Raw genomic sequence first — 18,005 nt, forward strand, 5'->3', positions numbered from 1 at the left:
AGCCTTGGTGTTGGTTTTGTGGTATCCAATGGTAAGAGATATACTATAGACCACACGTGATTGTGATAGATAATTGTCATGATTAAGAACGCTAGGCTTCCTTTCTTGTATCTGTTTAATACCTCGATTATGCGAGCTCTGTGTTGAATTCCTACTTCGAGCTTTCGACTACCGAATCAGTCGAAGATCTTCGAGGTAGAACATCCTATATGCAGCCACACTACGTCAAACTCCCTTTCCCTGTGTCTAGGCAAAATCCTTTGTAGCGATCGGGAAACGACTTCAAGACTTCAGTCAGGAGTGTCTTCCATCACGACTGACTTCGCTTTAAAGTATCCTCGCCGTATAAACTTACACCGCTTCCACCACCTAGCTGCCGTGGATGTTTCGCAGGTTTAAAGCATGCAGAGAACTTTTCCTGGTAGCTCATTGCACCAATTATTCGATATTACGATGTAGTATGGCGTCTTCACTGAGACTCCTGTGCCCCCTTGGACTTAAGCGAGAAAACAGATTTCGGGATTGTATGGAAGGTACCTATCTATGCTAAGTACTACAATTTGAGCAGCGAGCTTTGGTCCTTGATGAATGTTTCAACGGTGAGAACACCCACTTGCTTCCAATGATCCCTCTATTCAGTTCCCAGGATTGTATGATCTTCACACTTGTGGATACTTGGATAAAGCAGCTAGGTTGACGAGTAAAGCGTGACAAGTTGAAATAAACTTGCTCTCTTCGTGGAACTTTGTAGCTGTTCGTTCCAAAGTTTTTCTCGCTAGTAAAGAGTAGGGTTCATGGTTAATTTTCATCGGATTGTGCCTGGCACATATTCTTCCTCCTGTCCCTGTTTGAAAAACAGTTGTGCCTACTGTGCCACGATTGACTCGGCATTTGGAGTACGTCAGGTCATGGGCTCTACAAGTTCAAACCCAGAATATGAGGTAAGTCACGAAGCTACTTGATGGGGAAGACGAATAAAATCGCCTTGTTTCATCTAATCTAGAGATCAACATCGTACTTTCACAAATTTTGCCAACTAGCTTGCTAGACTGGGAAACTTCCTAGAAGAAACCATCGTCCCGTTAGTAGCCAGGAACTGTTCAAGAGCTCAAAGGGTTAAAGGCTTAAAGCGTAACGACAGTCGAATTCCACTATGCTGATTCGCTTTTCGAATTCCGGCATCACGAGATTGGGATTTCTCAAGGCGCAGAACTCAGAAAATCAGAAATTGGCTCTTTAGGCGCACCGCTCAAAACTCTCCAGGTCACCCGACTAGAGTAGCGTCTTCAAACATTTCAGCAAAAGTTCCCCATCAGCTGTCGTATGTGACAACTCAGTGACCGAGGGTCCTGGCGGAACCATTGGAAGCGGTAAGTCCCACAGAAATTTATCCGAAACATGTAAACCAGCCTGGTAACCAATGAATCAATGATTTTTCTTCTGTGGATTTGGAGTGTTTTTTCGGCTACACATGACATCGGTTACAGAAGATCGACAACAGATCCCCTAGCGAGGCGGTGGAAACGGGTGGAGGCTGCTGTGAGTCTTGGAATAAATGGACAACATGGTAAGCGAATTGAGAAGATCTAGACTGATAGATAGCAATTACTCACAAGGCAAAGTCAATCTGTCCGGAAGTTAGCCAAAGCAAAACGTTATCCAACTGATGAAGCAGTTTTTTGCAATGAAAGAGCTATTTCATCATGTCAGAGAATTGCGGCGGGCTATTCAATGAATAAAGACATCCAAGACTGAGTGATTGTGATCTACTTAGATGATTTGTGTACTGGATAGAAGGGTTCTCAAGTTGCTAGCATGAGGATAAGGGTAGGGTAGCGACTATGTGCCAGTGTCAAACCAATGAAAATCTGAACCTTTTGCTGAGATGCTGCTATCAAGTTAAGGTGTCCTCCTCATTAAAGCTTTAGAAAGAGATTTTCCATGCGATACAAGAAGTAAATGAGGTTGATTGAAGTCGTCTCCAAATGGATGAAATGAGATGCGGAGTATGGAGCTCAAGCCATTTCTGGAACCTTGCATATCTCCCTCCGACGACGTCCCTTCTTTCATCATTCTTCTTTGATCATTCCAACCAGTTCAAGGCGTCTGGATGTTCGTCATTATGTATCCTGTTCTCTCAACACCATTGTACATCTAAAAATCAAAGATGGGGTATGGACTCAAAAATGCCGAGAGCAGAACGAGCTATTCCCGAGCCGAGTTTTGGGGAACTTCCACCCCACCTATCGTACCTGCCATGCGATAAGGTAAAGACACCACCAAGCTTTCTTCCCCGCGATCCAATTCGTCTGTTGGTGTATTTGTACAGATAAATCACCGACTTTGACTAACGAATGGAGCAAAGCGGGGAAAGTGGCGCCGGTGATATCAGACAACACTAGACGACGAACCTTTGCAAGAGTGGTGATAATCTCATAACAAAGTTTTAGCTTTCTGCCATTGAAGCGTAATCACATTATTTGTTTGATAACTGAACAGTACTTCGAAAATCAAGCCACCTTCATGGGAAAAACAAGCCAGAAAATGACGTGGGAAGATATCGTAGCTGATAAGAGAACTCGCCTTGAAGCGACCATTCCGCAGGAATGGCGTCTCAAAGAACTCCCATCGCAGGACAATGTAATGGATGTTCCCAAGACGTGTGGAATCTTGACGGATGAAGAAATTACAATTACGGAGTCTTCGGCGACTGATCTAGTTGAAAAACTGGCAAAGAAAGAGCTGACTTCTGTTGCTGTTACAACTGCGTTTTGTAAGAGAGCCGCTCTTGCACATCAACTGGTATATATGCATCCAATTCTTTTCTTTATGGGATTTAACCTAACATGAACAGCTCAATTGCAATCTAGAGTTCTTCCCAGATATGGCTTTGGCGAGGGCCAAGGAACTCGATGAACACCTGGAGAAGACCGGTAAAGTTGTCGGGCCACTGCATGGCTTGCCTATTTCGCTCAAGGATCAGTTTCGTGTCAAGGTAAGATAACATCAATTTGCTTGTCTGATCAATTGCTCAATCTTGAATTAGGGCCTGGAAACCTCCATGGGCTACGTCGCTTGGATTGGAAAGTACGAAGAGAAGAATTCTGACTTGGTTGAGTTGCTTCTCAAAGCCGGTGCGGTTTTTTACGTCAAAACCAGCGTGCCTCAAAGTTTGATGGTCTGTGAGACTATCAATAATGTCATAGGTAGAACGGTCAACCCAAGGAACAAGAATTGGTCTTGCGGTGGCTCATCTGGTGGCGAAGGGGCTATTGTTGGTCTTCGTGGTGGTGTGATTGGGGTGGGGACGGATATTGGGGGTTCAATCCGTATTCCTTCTGCTTTCAACTTTTTATATGGTCTGAGACCGTCGCATGGGAGGTTTCCATATGGCAAGATGGCCAACTCTATGGAAGGTCAGGAGACTGTTCATTCAGTTTGTGGACCACTTACTCATTCTATTGCTGGTACGTACTTCCCAGTCTCTAGAAAGCCAATCACTAAGTTTCTGAGATATGAAATTATTTGCCACGGCGGTTCTGGCTCAGGAGCCATGGAAATACGATTCAAAGGTCATTCCAATGCCGTGGAGACAGCCAGAAGCCGACGTGATAAAAGAAAAGATTTCTTCGAAGGGCTTAACTCTGGGATACTACAACTGCGATGGCAATGTGTTACCCCACCCACCAATTCTACGAGGTATCGAGACTGTTGTTTCCACGATGAAGAAAGCCGGCCATACAGTTCTCCCATGGGAGCCATACAAGCATCCATACGCCGTTGATCTCATCAACGGGATCTACGCAGGAGACGGCGGAACCGATGTATTCAACACTCTCAAAGAGTCTGGCGAGCCTGCAATCCCCAACTTTGGAGATCTCATCAAGCCAGACCTACCGAAGATTGATATGAATGAGCTCTGGGAAGTGCACCTGAAGAAATGGGCGTATCAATCTGAATATCTTGAGCAATTCCGCATCTTCGAGGAGAAACATGGGAAAGAACTTGATGCTATCATTGCACCGATCAGTCCCACTGCTGCTATCAGACATAACCAGTTTAAATACTACGGCTATGCTGCAGCGATAAACCTCTTGGACTTTACCAGTGTGGTTGTGCCAGTTACTTTTGCGGATAAGAATATTGATAAGATCAATGAGGGGTTCAAGGCGCTTACTGAGATTGATAAAACTGTACAAGCTGAATGTAAGTTTTCGAACTCCAACACAAGGATACATACTAACTTTTGCAGATGATCCGGAAGCGTATCATGGTGCTCCAATTGCTGTACAGATTATCGGACGTCGTCTTACCGAGGAAAGAATCATGGCAATTGCAGAAGAAATTGGGAAGCTGTTGGGTAACGAGATTACTCCTTGAAGCAAGGTGTAATACTATAAGATAGTGTGTGTACGAGTTTCGCATAATCAGGGAATAGTGCTAGGTTCCGATAGTCAAGGCACAGAAGTGTAGACACAATTATGCTGGGTCTAGGTTCATGGATCTGTAATTCTATGGTACTAAGAATGAAATTGTCTACTATATTTCACGTCATGACTGTGTTTTTGAATACATACGCTTTCAGATAATGTTTCTCCTTAATGTACTCAAAGTTAGAGCTGACTAGTATACAAGCTGAGCTACACTTTCGCTGCCAATCCTTCTCTCAATCATATCAACTATCTCAACCCAACCCAATTCACAACCCCATCTCATCAAAACCCATACCCAAAATCCCAATTCACATCATCCTCAAATCTCCCTGCAAAGCAACCAATAACAGCATCTTCAGCTCCAATTACCACCCCACCGCCCAAACCCCCCCGACAACAACAGGGATCTGTGAATCATACGCCGAATCCAACGCTGTTTTACGCTCTTTAAAATGACGGAATCAGGATAGGGCTTGCCCTAACTTGCGCAGACGATATCGGAGGTGCAGTTCTGTTGCTCGAGGTGAATTTGTAGATTCGGTGGCTTGGCGTTACGGCCGAGAGGGGAGTTTGAGATTTGGGACCGAGATTGCAATTTTGACCTGAGAGGGGAGAGGGACGGTGAAAATTCTGTTGCGTGTGGTTTGTGGGTGGAGGTGTGAATGCAAATGGGAAGTGTTCATGTTGATATTGGGATTTGAGCACACAACCAGCGTTTTATCTGTGGGAAGCATAGATCTTTCTAATTTATATTCAAAGCAACTGGTTTCTCTCTGCTTCTATTACTAGTTGATCTTTTTCCTCCCAACTATCGTGGAAGTCTTCTCTATCTTCGAATCCCAAACTCCCAATATCACGGTGTTACAAGGTCACATGACAGCCCCCCCTTGCTATAGTCAAAATCAGAACACACATGCTGACAGCAGGATCACGCAATTCGATCTATGGCTGTAAATGATCTCTATGGCGACGACAATATGTTTGATTTGCGTCTGTGAATTGAAGTGACGTTGAGAATTTTGGAAGTCGGAAATTTGTGCTACAAACCTGTGCGATCTAATCACGAAGTTGACCAAACTCTACCGCGAGATGACTTTGGACCGTGATGCCAACGCAAATCAATTAATCGATGATTGCTACTGGCAAATGATTGCTCGATTTGCTCAATTCTGACATATGTTTGCTGATTCTCTGACGTGTCTGGTGAAAACTTAATTCAATGATGGATTTCTGATGTAATTCTGACCAACGGCTCGAGAGATTTGCACTTGTCAGAGTTTAATTGGATAGATCGAAATTCTGGGAATTGAGATGGAGTTGTTCGTTGCAAACTAATAATAAGCCAATAGCTAGAGACGTGTAATTGTGTCGTTGAAGAGCGATGAAGAGTTTGTATAAGAACTTTCAAGATTCTTGCAGAACAAGTATACCACAAGGCATTTCCACAGCCTTGCAGTTGCAAGAAGGGCTCGGAACACTTCGAAATTACAGACATGGCACAGCACAAAAAGTTATTAAACTCGTCTATTGACTATCTAAAACCTGCATGAGGCATAGCAGTTTAACGGCAAAAGCCTCAGTGTGGTAACCTCCATATTCAACCCTCACACAGAAGGCCAATATCTGTTAAATACAAATATCCAAGAGCTCATATGAGCGACTCCAAAACGGAAGTCAAATACATCAAAAAATTAAGCAACGCCGATGAAAAGACCAAAATGTCTGACCGGGTATTACGCCATTGAAAACAGAACGCCGCCGATGACCAAGATGTCAAATGGGTATCTTACGCAATAGTAGACTCCCGCGTGCGCCAACCAAAAATCATTATAACAGAGCATTATAAACATTATTTACCGTCGTCGTAATATCGTATCATCAAGACAGAAGAGTTTGAAACCTTGCCGTATTATCGTATCATCAAGAGTTTGAAACCTTCGCACGCTGTTGTACACCGTCGTCATGTCGTGATATCGTACGTCGAAAAAGAGATATTGAAAACATAATAAGTACGTCGAAATAGTCGAAATTAGTCGACCCAGAATGTCGAAATAAGCAATAACAGGATACGCCGAAAAGCAGAAGGCAGCAGGGTATCCGCGAAAACAATAACAAATGAAGACGAAAGCAGAAAACTCATCATACAACACTGTTTATCTCAAGCCTACCCCACGATTGAGGCATCAAGAGGTTTGAAACTGACACCAAAGTATCAGAGGTCTACTCATCCCCGAATAGAGGTTCTTCCAAGTCCCCAAACTCGAACATTGAGTCTTGGTTACCCGCGGAATAATCGTCAGCAAATGACATTCTCCCATCAGACTGGTGACGAGGGGCGGAGTGCGGAACAGTCCGAACGGCATGTCTAACATCCAGAACGATGTCAGATCCGGGTGCTCCAAACATGGGTACACGAGGCATAACAACTTGAGTAGGTGGTGGACCTGTGACATGTTGCGTGTTGTTCATTCTCGCATTAATCGCCATTGTCTCATCGGAAGAAGACCGGAAAGTGAACTCTGATGAGGCATGAGGAGAAGTCATGCTTGGTCCTGGACGACCAGAAGAGGTGCTTGATGCTTGTCGAGAGGATCCTTCAGCAGAAGCTGTGCGCGAGACCTGTCTAGAAGGTCCTGCAACTGCAGAAACGCCACCCTCCTCAACAGGTTTGGGCTCAGCATTCTTCTTGGTGCGAGTACGCTTGGCAGGCTTCTGCGTCTGCTCGGTGTTCTCTTCTGCGTTGTCCGCCTCAGCAGGAGGCTGGGTCGCCGGCGTACGCTTGGTGTACTTGCGTTTCTGACGTGGCTGTGAAGGGGCAGCATCGTCAACTTCGGTAGTTTCTGTTGCTGCCTTCTTTGGGTTCTTCTTATATTTTCGCTTCGGCTTGTTTGGGTCCTTGGCGTTACTGCGTGGACCTTTGGGCATTTCATCCAGCGCCTTCATCTCGTCCACCCTTGGAAGGAGAACCTCGGGAACTTCCCCCTTAGCGAGTTTGGTAAGAGCTACAGCTGTTTTCACCTGCATACTTCTTTTGATATTTAGTACATTATTGACTTCAGTACGCTATGGATAACGTCAGCGACAACTGAAACCGACATTATCGGATTTAGAAGACCAGAAGACCACTCACCTTACTATGTCCCGAAGGAGACGCGACTAACGTGTAAATATAGTCGTTGTTCTTAAGGACATTTTTACATGTGTTTTTAGACTTGCGTAGAGCCTTCTTGACCAGCTCAAACCGTTCGTCGAATGTCAGTTTCTTTTCGATCTTAAGAGAGCGATTTGCCTCGGTAATGCCTATGATGCCATTATCGTAGTCTACAATTGCCTCCTAATTCGAAAGATATTAGCACAGGTTGTGTTATATACCCAGGAGTGGAACTTACTACGACACGGGCACACCTCTCTTCGACAAATTCGGGATCGAAAACGTGGTTGACTATCTTCTTGGCAATTGCACTGACTCCCTCCGCATTTTTAGTCGGCAGGTCAATAATCTCTTCGTTGTCGCAATCCATAACAGCCCTGAAGATCTGCGCAACACGATTGCGAAATAACTCGTCGTATTTCGCCTTTGCAGCTTGTCCCTCTGGAGTTGTAAGATCAAACTGAGGTACGAATTTGGCGCGCTTCCTCGCCATGACGGCTTCCCACTTCTTATACTCAAAATCACTCACTGAGGTGATAGTACCAGGACATATAAGATCGTTAGGATCTTGAGGTTTGAGTGTTCTCGGTGGTCGTGGTACTACGACATTTGTCTTCTTTTTTTTGCCTTTTGGCTTCTCAGTATCCTCTTCTGGGTCGACTTCAAGGTTCTCTCCGCCAGCCTCATCAGCCTCATCAACCTCCCCAGTCTCTTCGCCATCTCCCTGGTGACAGGCATCCAGGTCGGGTTCAGACACAGCGGATTCTGAGTGTGGGTGGTACTCAGAACCCTCATTGTCCACCGACGGTGGGTTGCCGTTATGGGAAGAAGTTGTAGCTACCTCATATAGTTGAGAACCATCATGTGAATTATTAACTTCATCTATTTGGGTTCCCATACTGGCAGTGCGGCTCTCATCCAAATAAGAGTCATCGGCCATAGTGCTTTCTAGCTCCCAAGAAGTATGTTGAGGGGCAGAATAATTATGAGCACTTTGGCAGTTTCGGTCGTTATGATAATGACTACCGGCGTTGACTGGATGTACTGCGCTCTGTTGCTGCGCGAGCCAGTATTGTGAGGTGGTTTGCAACTGATTATCTTGTTGATATTGATAATCAGTTGAAAGCAAAGAATTAGAGTTGAGCTCAGCAGTAGAGCCGTCGATATTAATATTATTATCTGTATCTTCGAAAAGTTGTAGATAGGAGGCTGTATGGTGGTCTTGCTGAGGTTGTAAAGAAGGACGAGGGAGAGGGGGAGATGGTCCAAAAGAAAAAATATTTTGAGAGGAGTGCGGGCTCTGATAAATAGGGCGAAATGCTGGTGGGTCCCCACCAGATGAAGCGGCATGCCGTTGCAAATTCTGGGTGCCTTGTTGTGGGAATATTTGAGAATTCACCATGAAATGTCGGCCAGCTGGAGAAGGGTTCAATGGCTGGGGTTGATGAGTGAATGGAGTCTGAGAGCCTGGTTGTTGGAATTGTGGGTCAATGCTATCTTCAGCATGTTGGTGGTTTCCAGAAGCAGCATTCCCCATATACTGATCAAAATCATTGTCTACATCTCGATTGAAATGGTCCGTCCTACGGTGGACACTTTCCCACTGCTCCTCAGAGAATTCGTAATCAAGGTTGTTATTTTCCAAATCCATTGTGTCAATGAAGTTGTTTTGTGTTGGGTATGAACTACTGAATAGTTAGTAAGACGTATTATGCAAGGAGAAAAGGATGCATTGTAGAAAGATACCAGCTGGGGAAGGCCAGCAATATGTTGTAGTAGCATAAGAGAATGACATACCTTGCGAAATTAAGCGAGTTTGATAACGACGACAGTGTAACTTTGATCGAAAGCACAAATAGGTTGTAGCAAAATGCCTTGGAATCCAGGGACTTCCACTATGATCTGAAGTTAGCGTGACTATCTACTGAAGAGTAATACAACAACAACTTACAAGTGTAAACTTGAGGTAGATTTTAGTCTAAAAGACGTCCAATCTTGGGGTTGTAAGTGAGTGAGGAGAGGCTGTGGCAAGTTAGCAGAAGAACTTCAGTCGATAGTAGCAATCGAACGCAGGCGAAGGTAGATATGAACGTGTGCGAGGGAACCTGAGGCTTGAGAGTGACCACAGATGTGCCAAAGTCGAATTGCTTTTAGGTGTCGAGACAGATCGAAGCAGTCGAGCCTCAGAAAACCGCCGAATTTTTTCGCAATGTCGAGGAAGTTGCTGGAAGTGCAAGAGAATAGATCGATATCAGAGGGGACTTACCGAAGAGTGTGGGTGGTTGCAAACAATTGACGTTGAACGAATGTGGTTTGGAGTTTTGAGAAGATTTTTGAAAACTTTTTGTTGGAGGAAAGAAGAAGGTCGGTGGAAAATGAAGGTCGGGATATCTTTATACCTCCTAGGCGACGAGAGTCGGAAGCTCGCCCAGTGAACGGCAACAGGCACACTCGCCGCTCTAGACCTACCCCCTCCGACGCGGCTATTGACGATAGCCGGTTTGTTTGTATACACATCTTATCTTTGGCAGCCTTGATTGGCTCCGACAATACCTCTTGGTGCAATGGGTCGAGCATCTTGTAGGGCGGATGCTAGTCGGGGGGTGATACTGCACGTAGAACGTAAATACTATGGAGGTTTGAAGAAAGACAGAGCGAGTCAATGTATTTATGTATTTGATATTAGCTATTATGGCAATTCAAAAGCTGATGCTGCCCGTGATACACTTCCATTCCATGTGTAATGGCACTCATACTACCCAGAGTGCTATCAATTCCCATCAAACCTGTAAAGATTCATGCCAATTGCCAGGAGAGACTAGAGACTACGTGCTGATCATTCACACTTCCAAACTGTCCCCACTGAAATTGAGAATGCTACAGATACACTCTCAAAAAGGGAGATTTCCCACGAGTGCAGCGCGCCTGTCTAACACGAAGTCACATTGACCATGTTGGGGCTCGCTGTCCTCGAAGGAGCTGGTCCAAATACAGAGGTGTCACCAAACACCTCGCATGGCTTGGAGGAGCGCGCACAAATCCGAAATCGAAATTGAAATGGGCAGTTATGGCAAAACAAACAGACCAGAAGCATGAATACAAATTAGACATACAAGATTTTAGCTACACTATGTTCTCTATGATATTGGAATAGTACCATTAGAAAATACATCAAGTCTCAAATTCTACATCAAAGTATGATTCTTTAGACAGCCTTGTGCAGCCGCGTTGTTTGTAATTTCTTTGATAAACTCCCAATAACAACCATAGTACTGCGGTGAAGATAGTATTACACGCGCCAAGAACATCAACGGTGAACAGATACTCTCAGGAACCAGAATAGACCAAGAATATCTGCATACGAAATACAAGCTTCGTTTTGTTTTCATATTGAAGATCCACCTAGTTTCGCAGCGGCGCCCTGGAGATCTATCCTAAGAGACCAGCGGGACTGCCGTCTGTGGCGGCGACAACACTGAAAACAGAAAACAAAGAACACGAATTAGGCGACCTCAGTTTACTGAGCAGACACGACGGAGAAAGATACGGAGAAAGACGAAATGAACAAAGAAATCCCAGATCCGGCGGCAACATCGACGAAGGACCCAGCGAGATTGTGATACGCACATCAGAACGCGCACCTACGACTACGGCTTGGACGAAAGAGTAATCTGCAACGTCGACTTTCGCATACGATGAACCAGTAGAAGAAAGCATACACCAGTCGATGAAATACACCACAGAGCGGGCAAACAGATCCATGGGCAGAGCTACAAGCCAGAATGGTTGGTTCAGACATCAATTACAATTGTGTTCTGCCACCAGGAACTCATCACATCACGGTTGGTTCAGACTTGGACTGGGTCATCCTTGATGACCTTGAGATGGAACCCAAACTTCGATATTTGCAAGGTCCTATGCTATTGCGCCAGCGAATGATACCAGCGGAGTAGAGGATTTCAAGCAGCATCAACTTCCCACAGCAGAGAGCGGCGGAGGCCTATGGCATGGAAGCCGGTCTCTAGCTTCGAGAAGGAAGCGACCCCGAGGGAGAATATTAAAATGTCACCAAGAATATGCGACCGTCAAAGCAGAGCACCAAGAAGCTAAATACGGCCATCACTCATACCCGACTTAGAAGGACGAAGCACGAACTTCACGGTGGACGACAACAAACTTGGATCTCCGGTCTAAGCTACCTAGCTCTGGCACATCTTGCTTAAAATATATCAAAGCCCCTAGAAGATACATAGCCCAGAGCAGAAGAGCATGACTCTATTTATCAAGCCAACTACCATTGGACGCAAAGCAGAAAAAAAAGCCGGTCACAATAATGGAATAATAGGATAATGTCAAATGGAGCGACGAGATTGATCCGAAAACACCATCATCACATACATAAGCAGCATATATGAGTTGTGGTTGGAACTGAATATATGGGTCACCAACGCTCAAGAAGCCCAACGAGGAATCGCCAGGAGAACAGATGTCGGCATCTCGCCACCGACAGCCAGTTGTACACCAGAAGCAAAACAGCAGATCATGATAGAAGTGGCATAACTTTGGTATGGATGTACAGAGTTACAGCTTGAACCATTGTGGTGAAATATCCCAGACCAATTGCGAGCATCAGGAGCAACAGAAGCGACGACCAGAGGCTAGTAGAAGCAAGCCGTACTGGTTTGTCAGTCTCTATGGGCCTCGAGAAACTATTCGTACATCACAACAGTGACGCGACTCGAGGATGTATCAGAACGTTCCAGATCAACGACAATTGCATCTGCGAGTACAACGACCTGCGAAAGGAGTAGAAAGTCGATAGGCAGTCGACTTATGCCCCTTGATAGGCGATGAAAGGGCAAAAAGCTGAACAACGCAATTGTGGTTGCCAGGCCTCTTATGGAGACCAAATATGCCAGCGTCGGTGAGTTTAGAAGCTAGAGATCTTTAACCGTTCAACATATGACACATATGCTAACCGTACCTGGCACTTGCAGTTCGCAGAATCACTACCAAAGAATCGAACGACCCGATGATTTACGAAAAGCTACGCAGTCGAACGGAAAGATTACAAATATTCAACAAGTCTGCAAGGATAGTGCTCTGCCAGCAACATCAACAGATATCATGAGCGTTGGACAACAGACGAAGCAATATCAGCATCCCTGAAAGAGACAAATGCAAACATCAGAGGTTCTATCCGCCATCGGAGAGACGCGAGACGCTTGCAACTTGGCAAAGATGAACGCTTCACAATTCTGGGGCGAGGGTTATGCAACAAAATCAAAGAGCGGCATCGAGCAATGAACGAAGCCGCCATACAAGCACAATGAATGAACGAAGTGATGTTGAAGAAAATACACAAAGACATTGGAAGACTCTTGCAAATTTATCACTTGACAAACTGGCCGGAAATATACAGCTCCAGAGTTCTATGGCCATATTTCCGGTCTTTTACAAGCTAGTCAGCTGGATGCACTTTCAGCAGCAGGACGAGTGCTGATATTCCAGCGATACTTTGCTAGAGCAAATAAATTCCTTTCAGAATTGTTTATATATTGCTAGTGAAAAAAGAACCCTTTCTTTGCTTAAGACCAAGTGTCTTCTCTAATTGTAATAAGGAAGTTACAATTAATAAGAGAACTCTTTCCACTAAAGCTTGAAGACAGACATATTCAGGAAGACAACTCCCGAAGAGATATTTTATAATCTGTTACGGATCAATCATCTTTTGCTTCAGAAGCCTGCAACACAAAAGATGATTCTCCGGTCTAAGTTTTCCTCACAACTTTCTCGCTTCAACCCCCTTTGTTAAGCGAGCACGTGCAAGAAGTCCCTTGCATAAGTTGGCATAAACTTGTGCATTTACACTACTTTCAGAAGCACTTGCTTCAGTATAGCGCATCTACACAATGACAGGGTCGACCAAGTCTAAAGCAGCTATAGTGGTGTACCTTGAAGAATAAAGTAGGGTCATCTCGTTCCGATTCTGTATGCATCTATTTATGTCGACTCGTTCGTCGAGGAGTGGCGAGGAAGATAAATCCAACTCCTCAAGCAATCTGGGATGTAAATTGATCGTCGCAGTAGTGCGTGGCATCGATTCATTATTCCGAGCAATCTTCTTTCGCCTTTAGATGTTCCGTTCCAAGATAGCGATATAGAAGAAAGCTAGCCTAAGATACATATTAGCTTTAGCAGAATCGATCGCTAGCCCATCTTACAGCAGGGTACTAGGGAGTTGAATTGACGTGGACTTGGTTGTTCCTTGCTATGATGCAGTCTCCCGTCCATACCATCCCACATCGAAAGCCGTTTGCTATCGATAGGAGCTAGTCTGTTCGAGGTGAAAGACTAACTTAAGTCCGGGTATAAGCCGTTCTTGATGGGGGGTACCCGCAGCGAGCTTTTTGAAAAATCGGCTAGTCTGGTGAGAAAAAGGTAGAATATGGAAACCATTTGTGGTGTTCCCATGGCGGGAAAGACCCAAGAGATTAGTCCTTTTGTATGTAAACTCCTAAAAGGAATCAAACCAAGAAGCATGACTCCCCGAGTGCGTTGAATATCTTCTTTACATAATCAGGGGATAATTCTTTGTACTCCGAAGCTCATTACTGTGTCCAGGGCAGTCTGACTGTGTACTAAAAGCCTTGACAAGCATCGAGTATTGCCAGATTCGGCATCCGTATCTCAGACTGTCGATTCCTTCGCGGGCTAAGGATGCATCCCATTTAAATTTCTTATGAGGAGGAATATAGTTGAAAGTTTCGATACCAAACTTGTGGTTCCCGTCTTGTTCTAAATTTGTTCTTGTTATGTGCCAGGCAGAACCTAAATTCTCCCAATCTTTGCGACTTTTTGAGAACGAGATTAATACTCCATTCTTCACAATATTCGTCGATTTGCCGCTGATATATTTTCCGATTATGCTGCCGTTTCCCCTCTACCATTCTATGGTACCAGACTGTCATATTACCGGCCGTTCGCGATTTACAGACTCTCAACGTCACGGCCTTGTCCTGCGAAAAGTATGAACCTTTGGTTTCCAAATATTCTGTGGAGATGGATGCGTTGTTACGGAGCGGCATAGCCTGTTTGTCGAGGTCGACGCTCGGCAGATTCTCTGAAGCCAAGAGCGACGCCTCTTGCGGAACTGTTGATGTTCAGATAGTCTTAAATATTCTCTCTATAACGTAAGATCGTGTAAAAAGCCTTATCTTTTCGTCGCAGGGAGTCGGCATGTGCGCAAGGAAAGGCGGAGCTCGAGTAGTTATTCGTTCCGCAGAATAGGAGGGCCGTCGTATCCCATTCGCACTTTCTAATCTTCCAGCTGTTGCCTTGTTCCATATGCCTCCATCTATGCTGAGTAGTAAGAGATCTGGTTGCTCTGAGAGCCTGACCTTTGGCGACATGTAGGATTGGATGTCTTCGAAGATATAAGATGTATCGAGTATTCCGGGTGTAATTTGGCAACCATCTCGATGCGGCGGCTTCCATTGCCCTCCCGACTGCATTATTTCTATCCATACCGCTTCGCGTATGAGTTACGAATCGTGGAAAATCTCTGGTGCAGGAAGAAGAGTCGGGGTTCCCATTGGGGCGTTGGGCAGTCGACGCAGGTGCAAAACGTAAATGCAATGGCTTGGGTGCCCCTTCAAATAGCTGTTGTCCAACGTTCGAAATCCAAACCGTACCTAGCCTCGATACCTCGTTTTCTTGCCGCGAAGGATTAGCGATTGAAACTGTGTCGTCGAGCGATGTCAAAAAGATCGTTGTACGTGTGCGTTGACTTGTTGGTGGGGTTTGCGATGCCTTGGCCTGAAGCTCGACAAGGGAAGCCATCTCGAAGCGCCCCTCCTTACTTTCGTACTTCCAATGGCCCTCATGGAGTGCATGTACGTAAGAATGTATCGAGAATGTTGCCATACTGCTCTCAGTAATAGAAACCTGTGTTGTAGTTTTTCCTTTCGGCGGTGCTACTAACAAACGAAGAACAACCAAGCATCCGCCGGCCTGGCTAAGTCTTCGGGAGGTTGCATAACCAGTAACAGGTTGGCCAGTCAAGTATACAGAGCAATTGTTGAACTGCGATTATCACTTTCCCATTCAGAGGAATGGAATAAGATATATCTGGATATATTCTTATCACATAGAAGTTTATCATGTAACGACTGCAACCCTGCGAAGGTTGAATAACGTACAAACAGAGTTTTTCCACAGTGTAAAGTTGTTCAGAATACTGCACAATGGTGAAAGAGTTTTACTTCTCTTTGTAGCATGGGTTCACAGAGGTGAGTAGCTGGGAATATTTGGAATACTTGATGGCAAGTTTTCTTCATGGGATTTTGGCTTTATACAGAATGGGTGCAGAGTGATATCGGCATCCATCACAGCTAGCTTCAGTATTAGCCAGTCTGAACTACGGAAACTGATCTCATGTTCATCGTCACAGAGTTGAATATTAAAATGTCTTTACCTCATGTATTTGAAGTTGACAAAACTGAATAGAAGGACGATTAAAACTTACGAAGCCCCTCATCAAAATTCATCTCCATTAATATGCAAACACATGAAGCTTCGTAGCTTCCATTATATCAATCCAAAGCATTTAACTCGTTTGAATTCATGGTTGATGTTTTTGAACTTTCAAGATGCTGTCAGAATTCAAAAGTGAAGAGAGCAAATTCAGACATGTCGTGTAAGTCCCGCCCCACTTTTAAATTAATATAGGTAACGTGACTTGACCAGGTATCATCAAGACTACCTTACCTACTGATACAAATTATTCGGGCTTATCTAAGCTTTACATTGTATGCTTAGGTATACTCGCTTTTGAAGGCAATTTTACAACCTACTAAGTAATTGTCATCATAGTTCAAGGTTTCCATCAATCAGAAGTTTGCCTTTAGTTCTATTCTGCTCTAGATGGGGGAAAGCTTTAATGTATCCTAACTAACAACTGGTTTTAATGTTATCAGTTAACTTCTGTAGAAATCGACACTTTCTCAGCATTAAGTGCTTTACTTAGATTAACCGGTGTAACACATCTACACTTCACGTTGTGCATAAACTTCTATCACTCGTCACCTTAACAATTTGGAAGGAGATTTAGAGGATGGGCCGAAGGGTATCTGGTGAAATGGGTCCTCTGATGACTTCAGATTTCATTTAATGTTTCCAATTGACGCCGTTACCCCAGGGTATCAATCCCATTTTACCCAGAACAAGGCTAGAAGCTTGGTGTAAATAATCTTACCATCCACCACCTCGTCCCCGACGGCCTCGACCACCGAAGTTGCCTCCTCCTCGGTTTGCTCCGCCAGCATTACTATTGTTTTGTTGGTCGTAGGCATAACCCATTCCTTGATTCTGACCTTGGCCAAAGCCCTGCGCACCTCCAGCAGCGCCCGCGCCACCCTGCATAGCAGCATACATAGCAGACGGGTCCATTTGACTTGGATCCATTCCAGTTGCCATCATCTGTTGCATCATAGCTTGCATCTCTGGTGGAAATCCATCCATCGAAGGAGCGCCTCCACCAGCCGCCATACCAGCCATTCCGGGCATACCACCCATGGACATCATCATGTTCATTTCCTCAAACATCTTCTTCTGGTTGAGGGCCATCTTTTCTGAGCTGTATTCCGACCTCAGACTGTCTTGCTTACTGGCGTATAGTGCCCACGTGAATTCGTCAAAGCCGTAATTGAAATAATCGCTGACATCTGTTCCAGGTCTCCTCCAGGGCTTGTCGTTTTCGTTCAAATCTACGCCTCGTCAGATTTGCTACCTTCAATGAAATGGCCAAGATATCGTCACGTACCTTCATCAATGTTTACTTGGGTAATGGGCTTTCCAGCAGGTTCGTATACAGGCTTTGCATTGACATCGATTTTCGATGTAGCGATGCCCGGTAAATCTGCGCCTGAAACAGAGGGTGCCCGCTTCTTGTCCTTGCCTTCCTTTTTTATAGGAGCAACAGCCGGCGTGGTGTCATTCGTACTCGTTCTCTGTGGAACGTTTCGGATTTCGTTATAACGCGCTTGACTGCAATACAGTTAGACAACACTTTACCTATAGACAAGGATACATACGTAGGTGGAGCAGCTTGGCCCCCATCTTTTCTCTCTGTGATAATATCTATATCCTATAAGACTATGAGCATAGTTCGACCCAAGAGTAAGGTTTCTCTGTACCGAATCACTGTCATCAGACCCCTCCTCGTCTTCTTCTTCACCCTCCTCTAAGTCTTCATCCTCGTCCTTTGGTTTATCCTCCGAAGCTGGGGTCTCGTCCTGCTTCGATTCCTCGGGTTTGACTGCATCGTCCAGTGCATAAAAGTCATCGTCTTCGTCGACATCCATGTTGAATGCTGTTGTATCTATGTTGGGTGAAATTGTTGTGATTTGGAGGTTGAAGCT

At 44.9% G+C, this 18,005-nt stretch overlaps 4 protein-coding genes across 4 annotated transcripts; 2 read left to right on the forward strand and 2 right to left on the reverse strand.

The window, feature by feature from the left end:
* Nucleotides 1-2,544: 2,544 nt before the first annotated feature.
* GLAREA_09622 (Amidase signature (AS) enzyme) lies at nt 2,545-4,380 on the forward strand (the record flags this gene model as incomplete). Its single annotated transcript, XM_008086218.1, has 5 exons — nt 2,545-2,802; nt 2,855-2,995; nt 3,047-3,467; nt 3,514-4,206; nt 4,253-4,380. The coding sequence occupies 5 exons, from the start codon at nt 2,545-2,547 to the stop codon at nt 4,378-4,380; spliced, it is 1,641 nt and encodes a 546-aa protein (XP_008084409.1).
* A 2,273-nt stretch (nt 4,381-6,653) lies between these two features.
* On the reverse strand, nt 6,654-9,235 carry GLAREA_09623 (uncharacterized protein; the record flags this gene model as incomplete). Its single annotated transcript, XM_008086219.1, has 3 exons — nt 6,654-7,496; nt 7,564-7,767; nt 7,823-9,235. The coding sequence occupies 3 exons, from the start codon at nt 9,233-9,235 to the stop codon at nt 6,654-6,656; spliced, it is 2,460 nt and encodes an 819-aa protein (XP_008084410.1).
* Nucleotides 9,236-12,496: 3,261 nt separating this feature from the next.
* Nucleotides 12,497-12,753, forward strand: GLAREA_09624 (uncharacterized protein; the record flags this gene model as incomplete). Its single annotated transcript, XM_008086220.1, has 2 exons — nt 12,497-12,508; nt 12,589-12,753. The coding sequence occupies 2 exons, from the start codon at nt 12,497-12,499 to the stop codon at nt 12,751-12,753; spliced, it is 177 nt and encodes a 58-aa protein (XP_008084411.1).
* Nucleotides 12,754-16,536: 3,783 nt separating this feature from the next.
* On the reverse strand, nt 16,537-17,948 carry GLAREA_09625 (uncharacterized protein; the record flags this gene model as incomplete). The annotated part of the gene is made up of 5 exons (XM_008086221.1): nt 16,537-16,543; nt 16,841-17,351; nt 17,408-17,631; nt 17,679-17,731; nt 17,781-17,948. 5 exons carry the CDS (start codon nt 17,946-17,948, stop codon nt 16,537-16,539), a joined length of 963 nt encoding a protein of 320 aa, XP_008084412.1.
* Nucleotides 17,949-18,005: the final 57 nt, after the last annotated feature.

The sequence above is a fragment of the Glarea lozoyensis genome (genome assembly GCF_000409485.1).
Source record: "Glarea lozoyensis ATCC 20868 chromosome Unknown GLAREA4, whole genome shotgun sequence".
Classification (NCBI taxonomy): Eukaryota; Fungi; Ascomycota; class Leotiomycetes; order Helotiales; family Helotiaceae; genus Glarea; species Glarea lozoyensis.